Source organism: Salvelinus namaycush, chromosome 35 (assembly GCF_016432855.1).
Source record: "Salvelinus namaycush isolate Seneca chromosome 35, SaNama_1.0, whole genome shotgun sequence".
Taxonomy (NCBI): Eukaryota; Metazoa; Chordata; class Actinopteri; order Salmoniformes; family Salmonidae; genus Salvelinus; species Salvelinus namaycush.
The window spans coordinates 1,746,462-1,760,192 of NC_052341.1; the positions used below are offsets into that span (position 1 = coordinate 1,746,462).

Genomic DNA, 13,731 nt, shown 5'->3' on the forward strand with positions numbered 1-13,731 from the left:
GGAAGGACGAAGAACACCAACACAACCACCCATTAGGATATAATGGACCAATAACTCCCATCCATCCTCACGGTCCAAAGTTGTGTTCATTTTCGTGCTGTTAAGGTACCACAAAACATAATGGAAAGTGAACTGTGCCCCATTCAGAGCTTGAAACAATTCCATTTCAAAATTATAGATAATAAATTAACCTACAGTAACATTACCTTTGTAAAGAGCATTTTCCACACTTAATGTGCATAAAATAAGTGCCCGCTATTTTTCAAAACAGTGCAAACTTCAAATCACTTCTTCTGTATGCAAAGTTAAAAATGGAAAATGACCAACAAGCCTGCAGCAAACCTTAACAGTGCTAATATGTACAATCCCAAATGAGAACATTCTCCGACAGCCCCAACCAACCTAACAGTCCCATCGTGTGTGTGTTTGCACTGACCTCTGCTGGCTGAGAGGTGGCGTTGCAGCGGAGACTGGCTATCTGTGCATCCTTGTCTGCGATGCTGGAGACGAGTTTGGTTAGCTGAACCTCCAGAGCTGTCACCAGGGAGTCCCTCTCCTTCCTCCACTTCACTAGGTCCTGCTCCTTCTCAGCGAGCTGGGCCACGAGATCTTCCTACAGGGGTCACAGACAGAGGGGTTTTTCTTAGTAGGCGCTGTCTGTTTTGTGGCTGTACTCAAGGGCAGGGGTTTTCAAACCTCTCCTCAGGGACCCCTACACGTTTCACCATTTTGTTGTAGCCCACTTGATTCACCAGTTTAAGTGCTTGATGATTAGTTGACAAGTTGAATCAGGTGTGAATGTGATGGTTGTGGAATAGTTAAAATAAACGGAACGGCTGGGGGGGGGGTCCCCGGAGGAGAGGTTCTAAATGGATCATTTCTACAGGAAGTTCTATTACCACTTGGGTTTGCTGTTTGGCGTGTCGCTCACGGCCGTCTGCGAACTTCCTCATCTCCTGGTTCCTCTTGTCCTCGGCCTCCTTGGCCTGCCGGATCAGAACCATCTTCTCCTCAAGCCACTTCCTCCTGTCAGCCTGGTGCTTCTCAGTACACAGCTAGAAACACACACACACGAGATGAGCAATGTAGACAAAAAATACGCAATAATGATAAATAGATTTCTAACAGGAATGTGCCCCCTCAATTACTTTTTATACGACCCTTAAAAACTCATACTTCTAGTTTGAACGTTGTAGCTAGCAATTGTCCCAGTACCAACCACGCATACCAGTAGACTGATTTCACGTCAAACGTCACATTTAGAAGGCTATAGACTATTTATCGTAATTATCGATATCGGTAACATGTCCTCGATAAGAGGTCTGTTCAGACATCAAGGTCTATTTGTGGTTTTATCATCCCAGCTCTCTAACTCATATGATTACTTGGGAAAAACACGTACAAACAGGGATTAATCCAATCTAAAAAAGACGGGACAAAATATGTATTATCAACTAAATATTTAGACGTCCACCTTCAAGGTCACTTGAGCCTGAATGGCTTCCTGTTTGGCTAATTTGGCTTCGTCCGATTGGCCGTCTCTCAGGGCCGCAGTGTCTTTTCTATTGTCCTGGTATCTTAACAGTCCTTTCACTTTCTCCACCTCTGAAAATAACAAACAAAACAACAAAAAACTTGAGTACTGTCACCAAATATAAAGAGCTGTAATCTGAATGGAATACCACATCTCACAGTCTTGTTTAGGGGTTCACAGCCAACCTGTAATCTATTGTTATTCTTAGATTATATATATTTTTCTATATTTGACAAAAGAAACTAGAGGCTATGAGTAATTTGGTCAAAATAATGGCACTGATTGGCCAGTAGGTGGTGCTGTTATAAGGGGGTCTCACTTAAACGCTTATACTTTGACCTAGAGACTTGAAACTTTTTAGGTCGACGTCTATCCTCATGCTGAACAAATGTGTCTCAAGGGCCCATAAGGTTCACCAGGATATGTTTTCCTCCATCTTGGTATGTTGGCTCATTGTACATCTCTTAACTTAGTTTGAGAAAAGCTAAGGGATTGGTTAAGAGATGCCGGAGTTACTGATAAAAAAAAAAAAAAAAAAATCAGGAAATCTGATTTTACGTGTCCATTTAAATCCTTTGTACCACTCAACAATGGCCTATGAAACTGTTCAGGGTCATCAAAGACATTAACACGATGAATCATGTGAAGTTTACCATTGATATCTTAAGAAACTATTAACAATTATTAACTAACTATATACAAACTATTATCAATTCACTTATTTGACTAGGTAACTCTGATGCTAAAAAATTTATTGAAAAAATCTTCTCATGGATAAAAAAAAAAAAAGTTAAATTCACTCCTAACAATACTCCCTAAAGAGTTTGAGAAAATAACTGATGCATTCAAAGATTGCCACACAATACAAGTAGATGCATATTAGCTAATATGCTAGAAAATACTTAAAATCTTCAGACACCAAATGTGGAATGTAGGCCCATGGTACAGAGAAATGCTATGGGATTGGTCAAAAGATGGCTGAGTTTTTGATAAATAAAAATCTGATTTTAAGTGTCCACATTAAACCACTATAAATCCACTCCACGGTGCCCTATCAATTTGAAAACGTGTCATTGTCATCACGGACATCGCTCGAAATGAACTACACTGAATTTAGTATTGATATCTAAAAAAAAACAAGGAAACGACTAACAACGTATTCTTTGCATAATGTAACGTTAGTTCTCAAAATCAGCTACAATCAGCTTCTCAGTCCAGATTTTGCATTTAGTCATTACATTTGTTATTAATATGATCATGCTTTCACCGATTACACATAAATTCTGATCTTGTGTCCTTTCTGTCATCCTGTGAACCCCGTTCATTGCTGCTTGTGTTTGCAGCTATATTTAAAAAATTATTTTGTTATTATTCATTTTTAATATATATATATATTTTTTTGTTAAGTGTATTGACACGTGTTTAAATACACTTTAAATAGTGATTTGATAATCCCACCGTCTGTGAGGGCGTCAATCTCTTCCAGTTTAGCATCCAGCACCTGCTCCTGTTGGGTCTGGGTGTCCTCCTGCTCAATCAGAGCCAGACGCATGTCCTCAATCAAACGCTCCTTAGCCTGAAGGTCTGAAGAAGCACAATGAACCCCATGAATACAGAACAGAGACACACAGAGAAGAGCATATGAGAATAGACTACCAACAGCATATGAGAATAGACTACCGTATGTACTGTCAAACACCACGGCTGTGTCACAATACCTGAACTACCGTGTGTCGTCAACACTATGACCGTGTTCCAATACTTGTACTCTAAATAGTAGCCATTTTGGGTATGTGGAAATAGTACGTTTTCTAGTAGGTGCAATTTTGAAACTTAAACCTTCTTATGGCTGCAGGGGCAGTATTGAGTAGCTTGGATGAAAGGTGCCCAGAGTAAACTGCCTGCTCCCCAGTCCCAGTTGCTAATATATGCATATTATTATTAGTATTGGATAGAAAACACTCTGAAGTTTCTAAAACTGTTTGAATGATGTCTGTGAGTATAACAGAACTCATATGGCAGGCAAAAACCTGAGAAGAAATCCTAACAGGAAGTGGGAAATCTGAGGTTGGTCGATTTTTAACCCAGCCCCTATTGAATACACAGTGGGATATGGATCAGTTTGCACTTCCTACGGCTTCCACTAGATGTCAACAGTCTGTAAAACCTTGTCTGATGCATCTACTGTGAAGTGGGGCCGAAGGAGACAGGAATGAGTCAGGTCTACCATGCTCTGACCATGCTCTGACCATGCTCTGACCATGCTCTGACCATGCTCTGACCATGCTCTGACCATGCTCTGACCATGCTCTGACCATGCTCTGACCATGCTCTGACCATGTGCGTTCACATGAGAGGGAGCTCTGTTCCATCGCACATCTGAAGTCAATGGAATTCTCCGGTTGGAACGTTATTGAAGATTTATGTTAAAAACATCCTAAAGATTGATTCAATAAATCGTTTGACATGTTTCTACTGACTGTTACGGAACTTTTTGACATTTCGTCTGCTTTTAGTGAACGCGCTTCCTGACTTTGGATTTGTTTACCAAACACGCTAACAAAAATAGCTATTTGGACATAAATTATGGACATCACCGAATATTTCTTGTGGAAGTGGGAGTCCTGCGAGTGCATTCCGACGAAGATCAACAAAGGTAAGTAAAGATTTATAATACTATTTATGAGTTTTGTTGACTGCACAATTTGGCGGGTAACTGTATGGCTTCCTTTTGTGGCTGAACGCTGTTCTCAGATTATTGAATATTGTGCTTTTGCCGTAAAGCTTTTTGAAATCTGACACAGCGGTTGCATTAAGAACAAGTGTATCTTTAATTCTATGCAAAACATGTATCTTTCATCAAAGTTTATGATGAGGATTTATGTTATTTGACGTGGCTCTCTGCAATTTCTCCAGATATTTGAGGCATTTCTGAACATGGCGCCAATGTAAACTGAGGTTTTTGGATATAAATATGAACTTTATCGAACAAAACATATGTATTGTGTAACATGAAGTCCTATGAGTGTCATCTGATGAAGATCATCAAAGGTTAGTGATTAATTTTCTCTATTTCTGCTTTTTGTGACTCCTGTCTTTGGCTGGAAAAATGGCTGTGTTTTTGCGGTGACCTAACATAATCATTTGTGGTGTTTTCGCTGTAAAGCCTATTTGAAATCGGACACTTTGGTGGGATTAACAACAAGATTACCTTTACAATGGTATAAGATACATGTATGTTTGAGGAATTTTAATTATGAGATTTCTGTTTGAATTTGGCGCCCTGCACTTTCACTGGCTGTTGTCATATCATCCCGTTAACGGGATTGCAGCCATAAGAAGTTTTAAAGTAATGCTTTAAAAATGCCAGGATGTCAAACTCATTTTGTCTTTCATCTACAGTAATATAATTCTCTGCATACTATTGGAGAGCACCTTTTCAGACCCACGTGTGTCTAATAAATCAGATGAGGGGAACGGCTGTCCCAAAACAACGACAGGAAAACACACAAATGCGCATTAGATCAGTGTTTCCAACTCCAGTCCTCCCCAATAGTAGACATTGTCGTCGTAGCCCCAGATAAACACACCTGATTTAACTTGTCAACTCATCATCAAGCCCTCAATGAGTTGAATCAGGTGAGTTTGTCTGGGGGATACAATAAAATGTGTGGTGTATGGGAGTACTGGAGGACTGGAGTTGGGAAACACTGCATTAGATGATGCATTCTCGGCATGCGCGAGTAACACTGCATTCTCGGCATGCGCGAGTAACACTGCATTCTCGGCATGCGCGAGTAACACTGCATTCTCGGCATGCGCGAGTAACACTGCATTCTCGGCATGCGCGAGTAACACTGCATTCTCGGCATGCGCGAGTAACACTGCATTCTCGGCATGCGCGAGTAACACTGCATTCTCGGCATGCGCGAGTAACACTGCATTCTCGGCATGCGCGAGTAACACTGCATTCTCGGCATGCGCGAGTAACACTGCATTCTCAGCATGCGCGAGTAACACTGCATTCTCGGCATGCGCGAGTAACACTGCATTCTCGGCATGCGCGAGTAACACTGCATTCTCGGCATGCGCGAGTAACACTGCATTCTCGGCATGCGCGAGTAACACTGCATTCTCGGCATGCGCGAGTAACACTGCATTCTCAGCATGCGCGAGTAACACTGCATTCTCAGCATGCGCGAGTAACACTGCATTCTCAGCATGCGCGAGTAACACTGCATTCTCAGCATGCGCAATAAAATGTGTGGTGTATGGGAGTACTGGAGTTGGGAAACACTGCATTAGATGATGCGTTCTCAGCATGCGCGATTAACACTGCATTCTCAGTATGCGTGAGTCTCATATGTCGATATTTGCTGCTAAAAACTGCAACCATTTTTAGAACAGTGTGTTCTAAAAGAGTCTATAGGATGATTAGTACACACTTTTACTAAGTAGTCGGGGAAGACAGATTTCAAAACACAGACTATGTATGGAAGACAGACACACACAGTAGAACAGTACTGAGCCATGTACCTTTGCAGGTGTTCTGATAGAGCTTTAGGTTCTCCTCAGACTTCGAGTCAGCGGAATGTTCCTGGATAGAGGAAGAGCCGGTCAACAACAAGGGCATATATATATATATATATTTCTCTTTGTTAGAATGACAATAACCCAGAGAGTACACAACATACAGTTTTCAGTTGGTGTATGGTCCGGTCTTTGTTAGAATGACAATAACCCAGAGAGTACACAACATACAGTTTTCAGTTGGTGTATGGTACGGTCTTTGTTAGAATGACAATAACCCAGAGAGTACACAACATACAGTTTTCAGTTGGTGTATGGTCCGGTCTTTGTTAGAATGACAATAACCCAGAGAGTACACAACATACAGTTCTCAGTTGGTGTATGGTCCGGTCTTTGTTAGAATGACAATAACCCAGAGAGTACACAACATACAGTTTTCAGTTGGTGTATGGTCCGGTCTTTGTTAGAATGACAATAACCCAGAGAGTACACAACATACAGTTTTCAGTTGGTGTATGGTCCGGTCTTTGTTAGAATGACAATAACCCAGAGAGTACACAACATACAGTTCTCAGTTGGTGTATGGTCCGGTCTTTGTTAGAATGACAATAACCCAGAGAGTACACAACATACAGTTTTCAGTTGGTGTATGGTCCGGTCTTTGTTAGAATGACAATAACCCAGAGAGTACACAACATACAGTTTTCAGTTGGTGTATGGTCCGGTCTTTGTTAGAATGACAATAACCCAGAGAGTACACAACATACAGTTTTCAGTTGGTGTATGGTCCGGTCTTTGTTAGAATGACAATAACCCAGAGAGTACACAACATACAGTTTTCAGTTGGTGTATGGTCCGGTCTTTGTTGGCCAAGTCTGCCTGCTGCCGTTTCATCACTTTCTCCAAGTCCTGCAGTTTTTGTTTGAGAGATTTCTCCAAGATGATCTTGGGTAAGGATCACAAAAAGGGCACACATGTTATCAAGTCTTTAATACGTTATTAAGTGTTTAAATGTGTTATTCATATTGTATTACTAGTTTTTAATATGTTATTAATAGTGATTGTGTGTAGAATTATTCACCAACTACATTACAAAAGTATGTGGACACCCGTTCAAATGAGTGGATTTAGCCATTTCAGCCGCATCCATTGCTGACAGGTGTATAAAAATCAAGCACACAGCCGTGCAATCTCCATAGACAAAACATCGGCAGTAGAATCGCCCATGCTAAAGATCTCAGTGACTTTTAAAACGCAGCAACGTCATAGGATGCTACCTTTCCAACAAGTCAGTTCGTCAGAATTTCTGCCCTGCTAGAGCTTCCCCGGTCAACTGTGTTGGGTTCTGAGAATAGAACATGTACTTATTCATGTCACTGAGGGAGGGGGGGGCAGAGGTTTAGCAGGCCGACGCCAGAAGTTAAGGGTTATAGGAGGAAGGTATATAGTGGAGGGTCTACACCAGAAGTTAATGGTTATAGGAGGAAGGTATAAAGTGTGTGCAATTAAGCTTGGAATGTGTTGAGTGCAGGGAAGTGATTACATGCGGCAAGCATTGATAAGGGGAGAGAGCCATGGATTAGTGATGGAGGGGGGGGGGGGGGGTGAGGTCAGGGCAGACATAGATAAGGGGAGAGAGCCATGGATTAGTGATGGAGGGGGGGGGGGTGAGGTCAGGGCAGACATAGATAAGGGGAGAGAGCCATGGATTAGTGATGGAGGGGGGGGGGGGGTGAGGTCAGGGCAGACATAGATAAGGGGAGAGAGCCATGGATTAGTGCTGGAGGGAGGGGGGGGTTGAGGTCAGGGCAGACATTGATAAAGGGAGAGAGCCATGGATTAGTGATGGGGGGGGGGGGGGGGGGGGTTGAGGTCAGGGCAGACATTGATAAGGGGAGAGAGCCATGGATTAGTGCTGGTGGGGGGGGGGGGGGGGGGGTGAGGTCAGGGCAGACATTGATAAGGGGAGAGAGCCATGGATTAGTGATGGAGGGAGGGGGGGTTTGAGGTCAGGTCAGGCATTGATAAGGGGAGAGAGCAATGGATTAGTGATGGAGGGGGGGGGTTGAGGTCAGGGCAGGCATTGATAAGGGGAGAGAGCCATGGATTAGTGATGGTGGGGGGGGGGGGGGGGTTGAGGTCAGGGCAGACATTGATAAGGGGAGAGAGCCATGGATTAGTGATGGGGGGGGACGGGACGTTGAGGTCAGGTCAGGCATTGATAAGGGGAGAGAGCCATGGATTAGTGATGAGGGGGGGGTTGAGGTCAGGGCAGGCATTGATAAGGGGAGAGAGCCATGGATTAGTGATGGGGGGGGACGGGACGTTGAGGTCAGGTCAGGCATTGATAAGGGGAGAGAGCAATGGATTAGTGATGGAGGGGGGGGGTTGAGCTCAGGGCAGGCATTGATAAAGGGAGAGAGCCATGGATTAGTGATGGAGAGGAGGGGGTTGAGGTCAGGTCACCTTAAGGGAGAAACAAAAGTTTATGGCCCGTATCACTAGTGTCCTGCCTAGCAATAAAGAACGATGTTTGTTCAGATGTGTCGGAGGAGACTCAGCCTATGAGGAACGGTTAAATATCAGTCCTTGTGTGATAATGTGTTTGTCTAATGCAGCTGTATTGATCCTCTGGGCAGAATTAAACTTGGTTAAGCTTTCATAAAATGTCCATTGAGTGTTTTACTCAGAATTAGAACCTAACAACTTTAAAAAAGTGCTGTTATTGTGAAGTGAAAACGTCTAGGAGCAACAACGGCTCAGCCAAGAAGTGGTAGGCCACACAAGCTCACAGAAACGGAACCACCGAGTGCTGAAGCGCGTAGCACGTTTAAAAAAAGTCTGCCCTCGGTTGCAAACCCTCACTACCGAGTTCCAAACTACCTCTAGAAGCAACGTCAGCACAATAACTGTTTGTCGGACGCTTCACGAAAGGGGTTTCCATGGCCGAGCAGCCGCACACAAGCCTAAAATCACCATGCGCAATGCCAAGCGTTGGCTGGAGTGGTGTAAAGCTCGTCGCCATTGGACTCTGGAGCAGTGGAAATTAGTTTTCTGGTTTGGCGGACGCCAGGAGAACGCTACCTGCCCGAATGCATAGTGCCAACTGTAAAGTTTGGTGGAGGAGGAATAATGGTCTGTGGCTGTTTTTCATGGTTCGGGCCCCTTAGTTCCAATGAAGGGAAATCTTAACGCTACAACATACCATTCTAGATTATTCTGTGCCTCCAACTTCATGGCAGCAGTTTGGGAAAGGCCCTTTCCTGTTTCAGCATGATAATGCCCCCCGAACACAAAGCGAGGTCCATACAGAAATGGTTTGTTGAGTTCGATGTGGAATAACTTGACTGGCCTGCAGAGCCCTGATCTCAACCCCATCGAACACTTTTGGGATGAATTGGAACCGCCGACTGCGAGCCAGGCTTAAATCGCCCAACATCAGTGCCCCGACCTCACTAATGCTCTTGTTGCTGAAAGGAAGCAAGTCCTCTCAGCAATGTTCCAGCATCTAGTGGAAAGCCTTCCCAGAAGAGAGGAGGCTGTTATAGCAGCAATGTTCCAACATCTAGTGGAAAGCCTTCCCAGAAGAGAGGAGGCTGTTATAGCAGCAATGTTCCAACATCTAGTGGAAAGCCTTCCCAGAAGAGTGGAGGCTGTTATAGCAGCAATGTTCCAACATCTAGTGGAAAGCCTTCCCAGAAGAGTGGAGGCTGTTATAGCAGCAATGTTCCAACATCTAGTGGAAAGCCTTCCCAGAAGAGAGGAGGCTGTTATAGCAGCAATGTTCCAACATCTAGTGGAAAGCCTTCCCAGAAGAGAGGAGGCTGTTATAGCAGCAATGTTCCAACATCTAGTGGAAAGCCTTCCCAGAAGAGTGGAGGCTGTTATAGCAGCAATGTTCCAGCATCTAGTGGAAAGCCTTCCCAGAAGAGTGGAGGCTGTTATAGCAGCAATGTTCCAACATCTAGTGGAAAGCCTTCCCAGAAGAGTGGAGGCTGTTATAGCAGCAATGTTCCAACATCTAGTGGAAAGCCTTCCCAGAAGAGAGGAGGCTGTTATAGCAGCAATGTTCCAACATCTAGTGGAAAGCCTTCCCAGAAGAGTGGAGGCTGTTATAGCAGCAATGTTCCAACATCTAATGGAAAGCCTTTCCCAGAAGAGTGGAGGCTGTTATAGCAGCAAAAAGGGGGGGCCCAACTCCATATTAATGCCCATGAATTTGGAATGAGATGTTTGACGAGCAGGTGTCCACATACTTGTGTGTATATACTGTATATTGCTCACTGTCATTTTTTTTTTTTTTTAACTGACTTGCCTAGTTAAATAAATTAATAACAAATTCTTATTTTCAATAACGGCCTAGGAACAGTGGGTTAACTGGTCTAGGAACAGTGGGGTTAACTGGCCTAGGAACAGTGGGGTTAACTGGCCTAGGAACAGTGGGGTTAACTGGTCTAGGAACAGTGGGGTTTAACTGGTCTAGGAACAGTGGGTTTAACTGGTCTAGGAACAGTGGGTTTAACTGGTCTAGGAACAGTGGGGTTTAACTGGTCTAGGAACAGTGGGGTTTAACTGGTCTAGGAACAGTGGGGTTTAACTGGTCTAGGAACAGTGGGGTTTAACTGGTCTAGGAACAGTGGGGTTTAACTGGTCTAGGAACAGTGGGGTTTAACTGGTCTAGGAACAGTGGGGTTTAACTGGTCTAGGAACAGTGGGGTTTAACTGGTCTAGGAACAGTGGGGTTTAACTGGTCTAGGAACAGTGGGGTTTAACTGGTCTAGGAACAGTGGGGTTTAACTGGTCTAGGAACAGTGGGTTAACTGGTCTAGGAACAGTGGGTTTAACTGGTCTAGGAACAGTGGGGTTAACTGGTCTAGGAACAGTGGGGTTAACTGGTCTAGGAACAGTGGGGTTAACTGGTCTAGGAACAGTGGGGTTAACTGGTCTAGGAACAGTGGGGTTAACTGGTCTAGGAACAGTGGGTTAACTGCCTTGTTCAGGGGGCAGAACGATATATTTTTACCTTGTCAGCTCGGGCATTCGATCTTGCAACCTTTCGGTTACTAGTCCAACACTCTAACCACTAGGCTACGCTGCCGCCCCTCCACTCTAACCACTAGGCTACGCTGCCGCCCCTCCACTCTAACCACTAGGCTACGCTGCCACCACAATGAAAAGATTTATATATTTTTATCAGCCTTTACCTCCTTTTGAACTTGCTGTATCTGTTTTTTAGAGTCGGCCAGCTTCTCCTTGAGATCAGAAATGTCATCGTCTTTCCTCTCAAGGTCCAAGGTCAAACTCTTCACTTTGTCCGAGTCAAGTTTAATGGTCTCCTTCAATCTGTGGTCACAAACACATGAGATTAACCTAAAAACACTACTATATTAGAGAGAGAGGTTTACCAGTCAGGATGAGCAGGGAAAATAAAGAAATCAAACAACCCCTAATCCTGGTGCCCTATACACTTGTAGAGATCTGAGAGGACACTTGTAATCAATCTTGTAACAGCTGCACCTTGCCCTCTGATAGGCTAGGTGGAACCTGTCACCGTACTGCATACACCAATCAAATCCTCTCAGATCTCCACACGTGCGTAGGGTTTAGAGGATGATTTAGGATTGGCCCGTAGGCCTCCCCACTAGCCAGAGTGAGTGAATGGTGCCAGCCAGCCAACCTGGTGATGTCCTGGGCTCTCTTGTTCAGCTCAGCGTCCTTCTGAGCGATGGCCTCCTCAGCCACGGCCAGCAGCTCCCTCCTCCTCTCCACCTCCCTCCTACGAGCCTCCTGCACCGCAGCCGTCTCATCCTCCCACCTCTCCTGCGCCTCCCTCAGGCTCCTCTGCAGGCCCGACACCTCCGCCTCCTTCTCGAACAGTATCTTCTCCAACTCTGCCACTCTCTCCGTTTGGGACACGGTTACAGCCACCTCCCTCTCCATTTGGCGCGTGCGCTCCTCTTCCTCCAGATAGGCTATCTTTCCCTTCAAGGTCGCGACCTCAGCTTCCAGATCAGAGTTTAGTTTCCTCAGCCCCTCAGCAGTCGCTCTCTCAGCTACAGAGTTTTTGCTGTCAACGTGGGCCTCTTCTTTAGCCTCCATTTCCACCTTGAGCTGCTCCAAGGTCAGTTCCTGTTGGGCCCGTTTCTCTTTCAGCTCCTCCAACTCCTGTTCTATGATCTGCTGTTGGGCCAGTTTCTCTTTCAGCTCCTGTTCTATGATCTGCTGTTGGGCCCGTTTCTCTTTCAGCTCCCCCAACTCCTGTTCTATGATCTGCTGTTGGGCCAGTTTCTCTTTCAGCTCCCCCAAACTCCTGGTCTCTAGATGCTGCTGTTGGGCCAGTTTCTCTTTCAGCTCCTGTTCTATGATCTGCTGTTGGGCCCGTTTCTCTTTCAGCTCCCCCAACTCCTGTTCTATGATCTGCTGTTGGGCCAGTTTCTCTTTCAGCTCCCCCAACTCCTGTTCTATGATCTGCTGTTGGGCCAGTTTCTCTTTCAGCTCCCCCAACTCCTGTTCTATGATCTGCTGTTGGGCCAGTTTCTCTTTCAGCTCCCCCAACTCCTGTTCTATGATCTGCTGTTGGGCCAGTTTCTCTTTCAGCTCCCCCAACTCCTGTTCTATGATCTGCTGTTGGGCCAGTTTCTCTTTCAGCTCCTGTTCTATGATCTGCTGTTGGGCCAGTTTCTCTTTCAGCAGGAGCCTCTCCGCTAGGGCCTCTGAGCATTCCCTCTTCAGTTCCGCCATCTTGTCTCTGAGAAGCCGGCTGTCCCTTTGTACTTCCGACGCAGCTTGATAGGCCACGACTTCCTGCCCTAGGCGTGTCACTTCCTGTATCAGGGAGTCAATCAGGGCAGTTTTCTCTCTGACCTCGTGGTCATGCGTGACCTGTCGGTCCTCTGCAGCTTTTTCTGCTCTAGCTGTCTGCAGACTGACCTCCCTCTCCACGGCCTGCAGCTTCCCAGTTAGATCCTGGGATTCCCCTCGGAGTACGCCCATCTCCCGCTGCAAGTCTTCCCGTTCCTGGAGCAGCCTGGCATTCTCCCTCCTCGCCGCCTGCTCCACGGACAGGGCCTCCTCGCGAGCACGCGTCTGCGCCTCAGCGTTCAGCTCATGTGCCTCCATACAGGAGATATTCTTCTCCTGCACTTTCCAGTCACCCTCGCCGTGTGCTACATGGTCAAGCTGCAGAGTCTCTACTTGTCCCGCCACTTCTGAGGATTTCACCACCTGCTCCCAGCGCAATCTGTCCATCTCCTCCTCCTCTCCACTACCCTCCCCATGGAATCCTAACAAAGAACAAGACATCTGATGAGTCATCTCTAAAAGGCGTTGCCAACAAAGTATATTATAATACTGATCATCTGAGGTATGGTGGGATGTTAGTTTAGGTTAACGGGATGCTTTACAGTATTTAACTGAATGAATCTTGTGTTCTGTCCTTAAGTGTTAGCCAGTGGAATGGGATTAGGGCTAGTGGTTTGCTAAACAGCAAACTGGACACATTGCAATTTTGGTCAGCAATTGATATTGGAAAATAAACATTTCTAAGTCCATATTAGTGAGTATGGTTAGTGAAGATCATTTCTCAGAACATGGTGTCTCTACTAATGATGTGATTCCTCAATAATACCTTCCACATCTGTAATGTAAAAAAAAAAAAAAGTGTCTGA

At 45.2% G+C, this 13,731-nt stretch overlaps 1 protein-coding gene across 1 annotated transcript in view; it reads right to left on the bottom strand.

Moving 5' to 3' along the window:
- The window catches only part of LOC120029349 (kinesin-like protein KIF20B), a 59,439-nt gene that overhangs the window by 35,116 nt on the left and 10,592 nt on the right, over positions 1 to 13,731 (bottom strand). Inside the window, exons 18-25 of the mRNA XM_038974581.1 lie at positions 11,742 to 13,347; positions 11,269 to 11,407; positions 6,899 to 7,009; positions 6,071 to 6,131; positions 2,993 to 3,118; positions 1,475 to 1,605; positions 900 to 1,055; positions 437 to 613 (exon numbers count right to left, since the gene is read on the bottom strand). Coding sequence (XP_038830509.1) covers positions 437 to 613; positions 900 to 1,055; positions 1,475 to 1,605; positions 2,993 to 3,118; positions 6,071 to 6,131; positions 6,899 to 7,009; positions 11,269 to 11,407; positions 11,742 to 13,347 — 2,507 coding nt within the window. The remainder of the gene's footprint in view (positions 1 to 436; positions 614 to 899; positions 1,056 to 1,474; positions 1,606 to 2,992; positions 3,119 to 6,070; positions 6,132 to 6,898; positions 7,010 to 11,268; positions 11,408 to 11,741; positions 13,348 to 13,731) is intronic.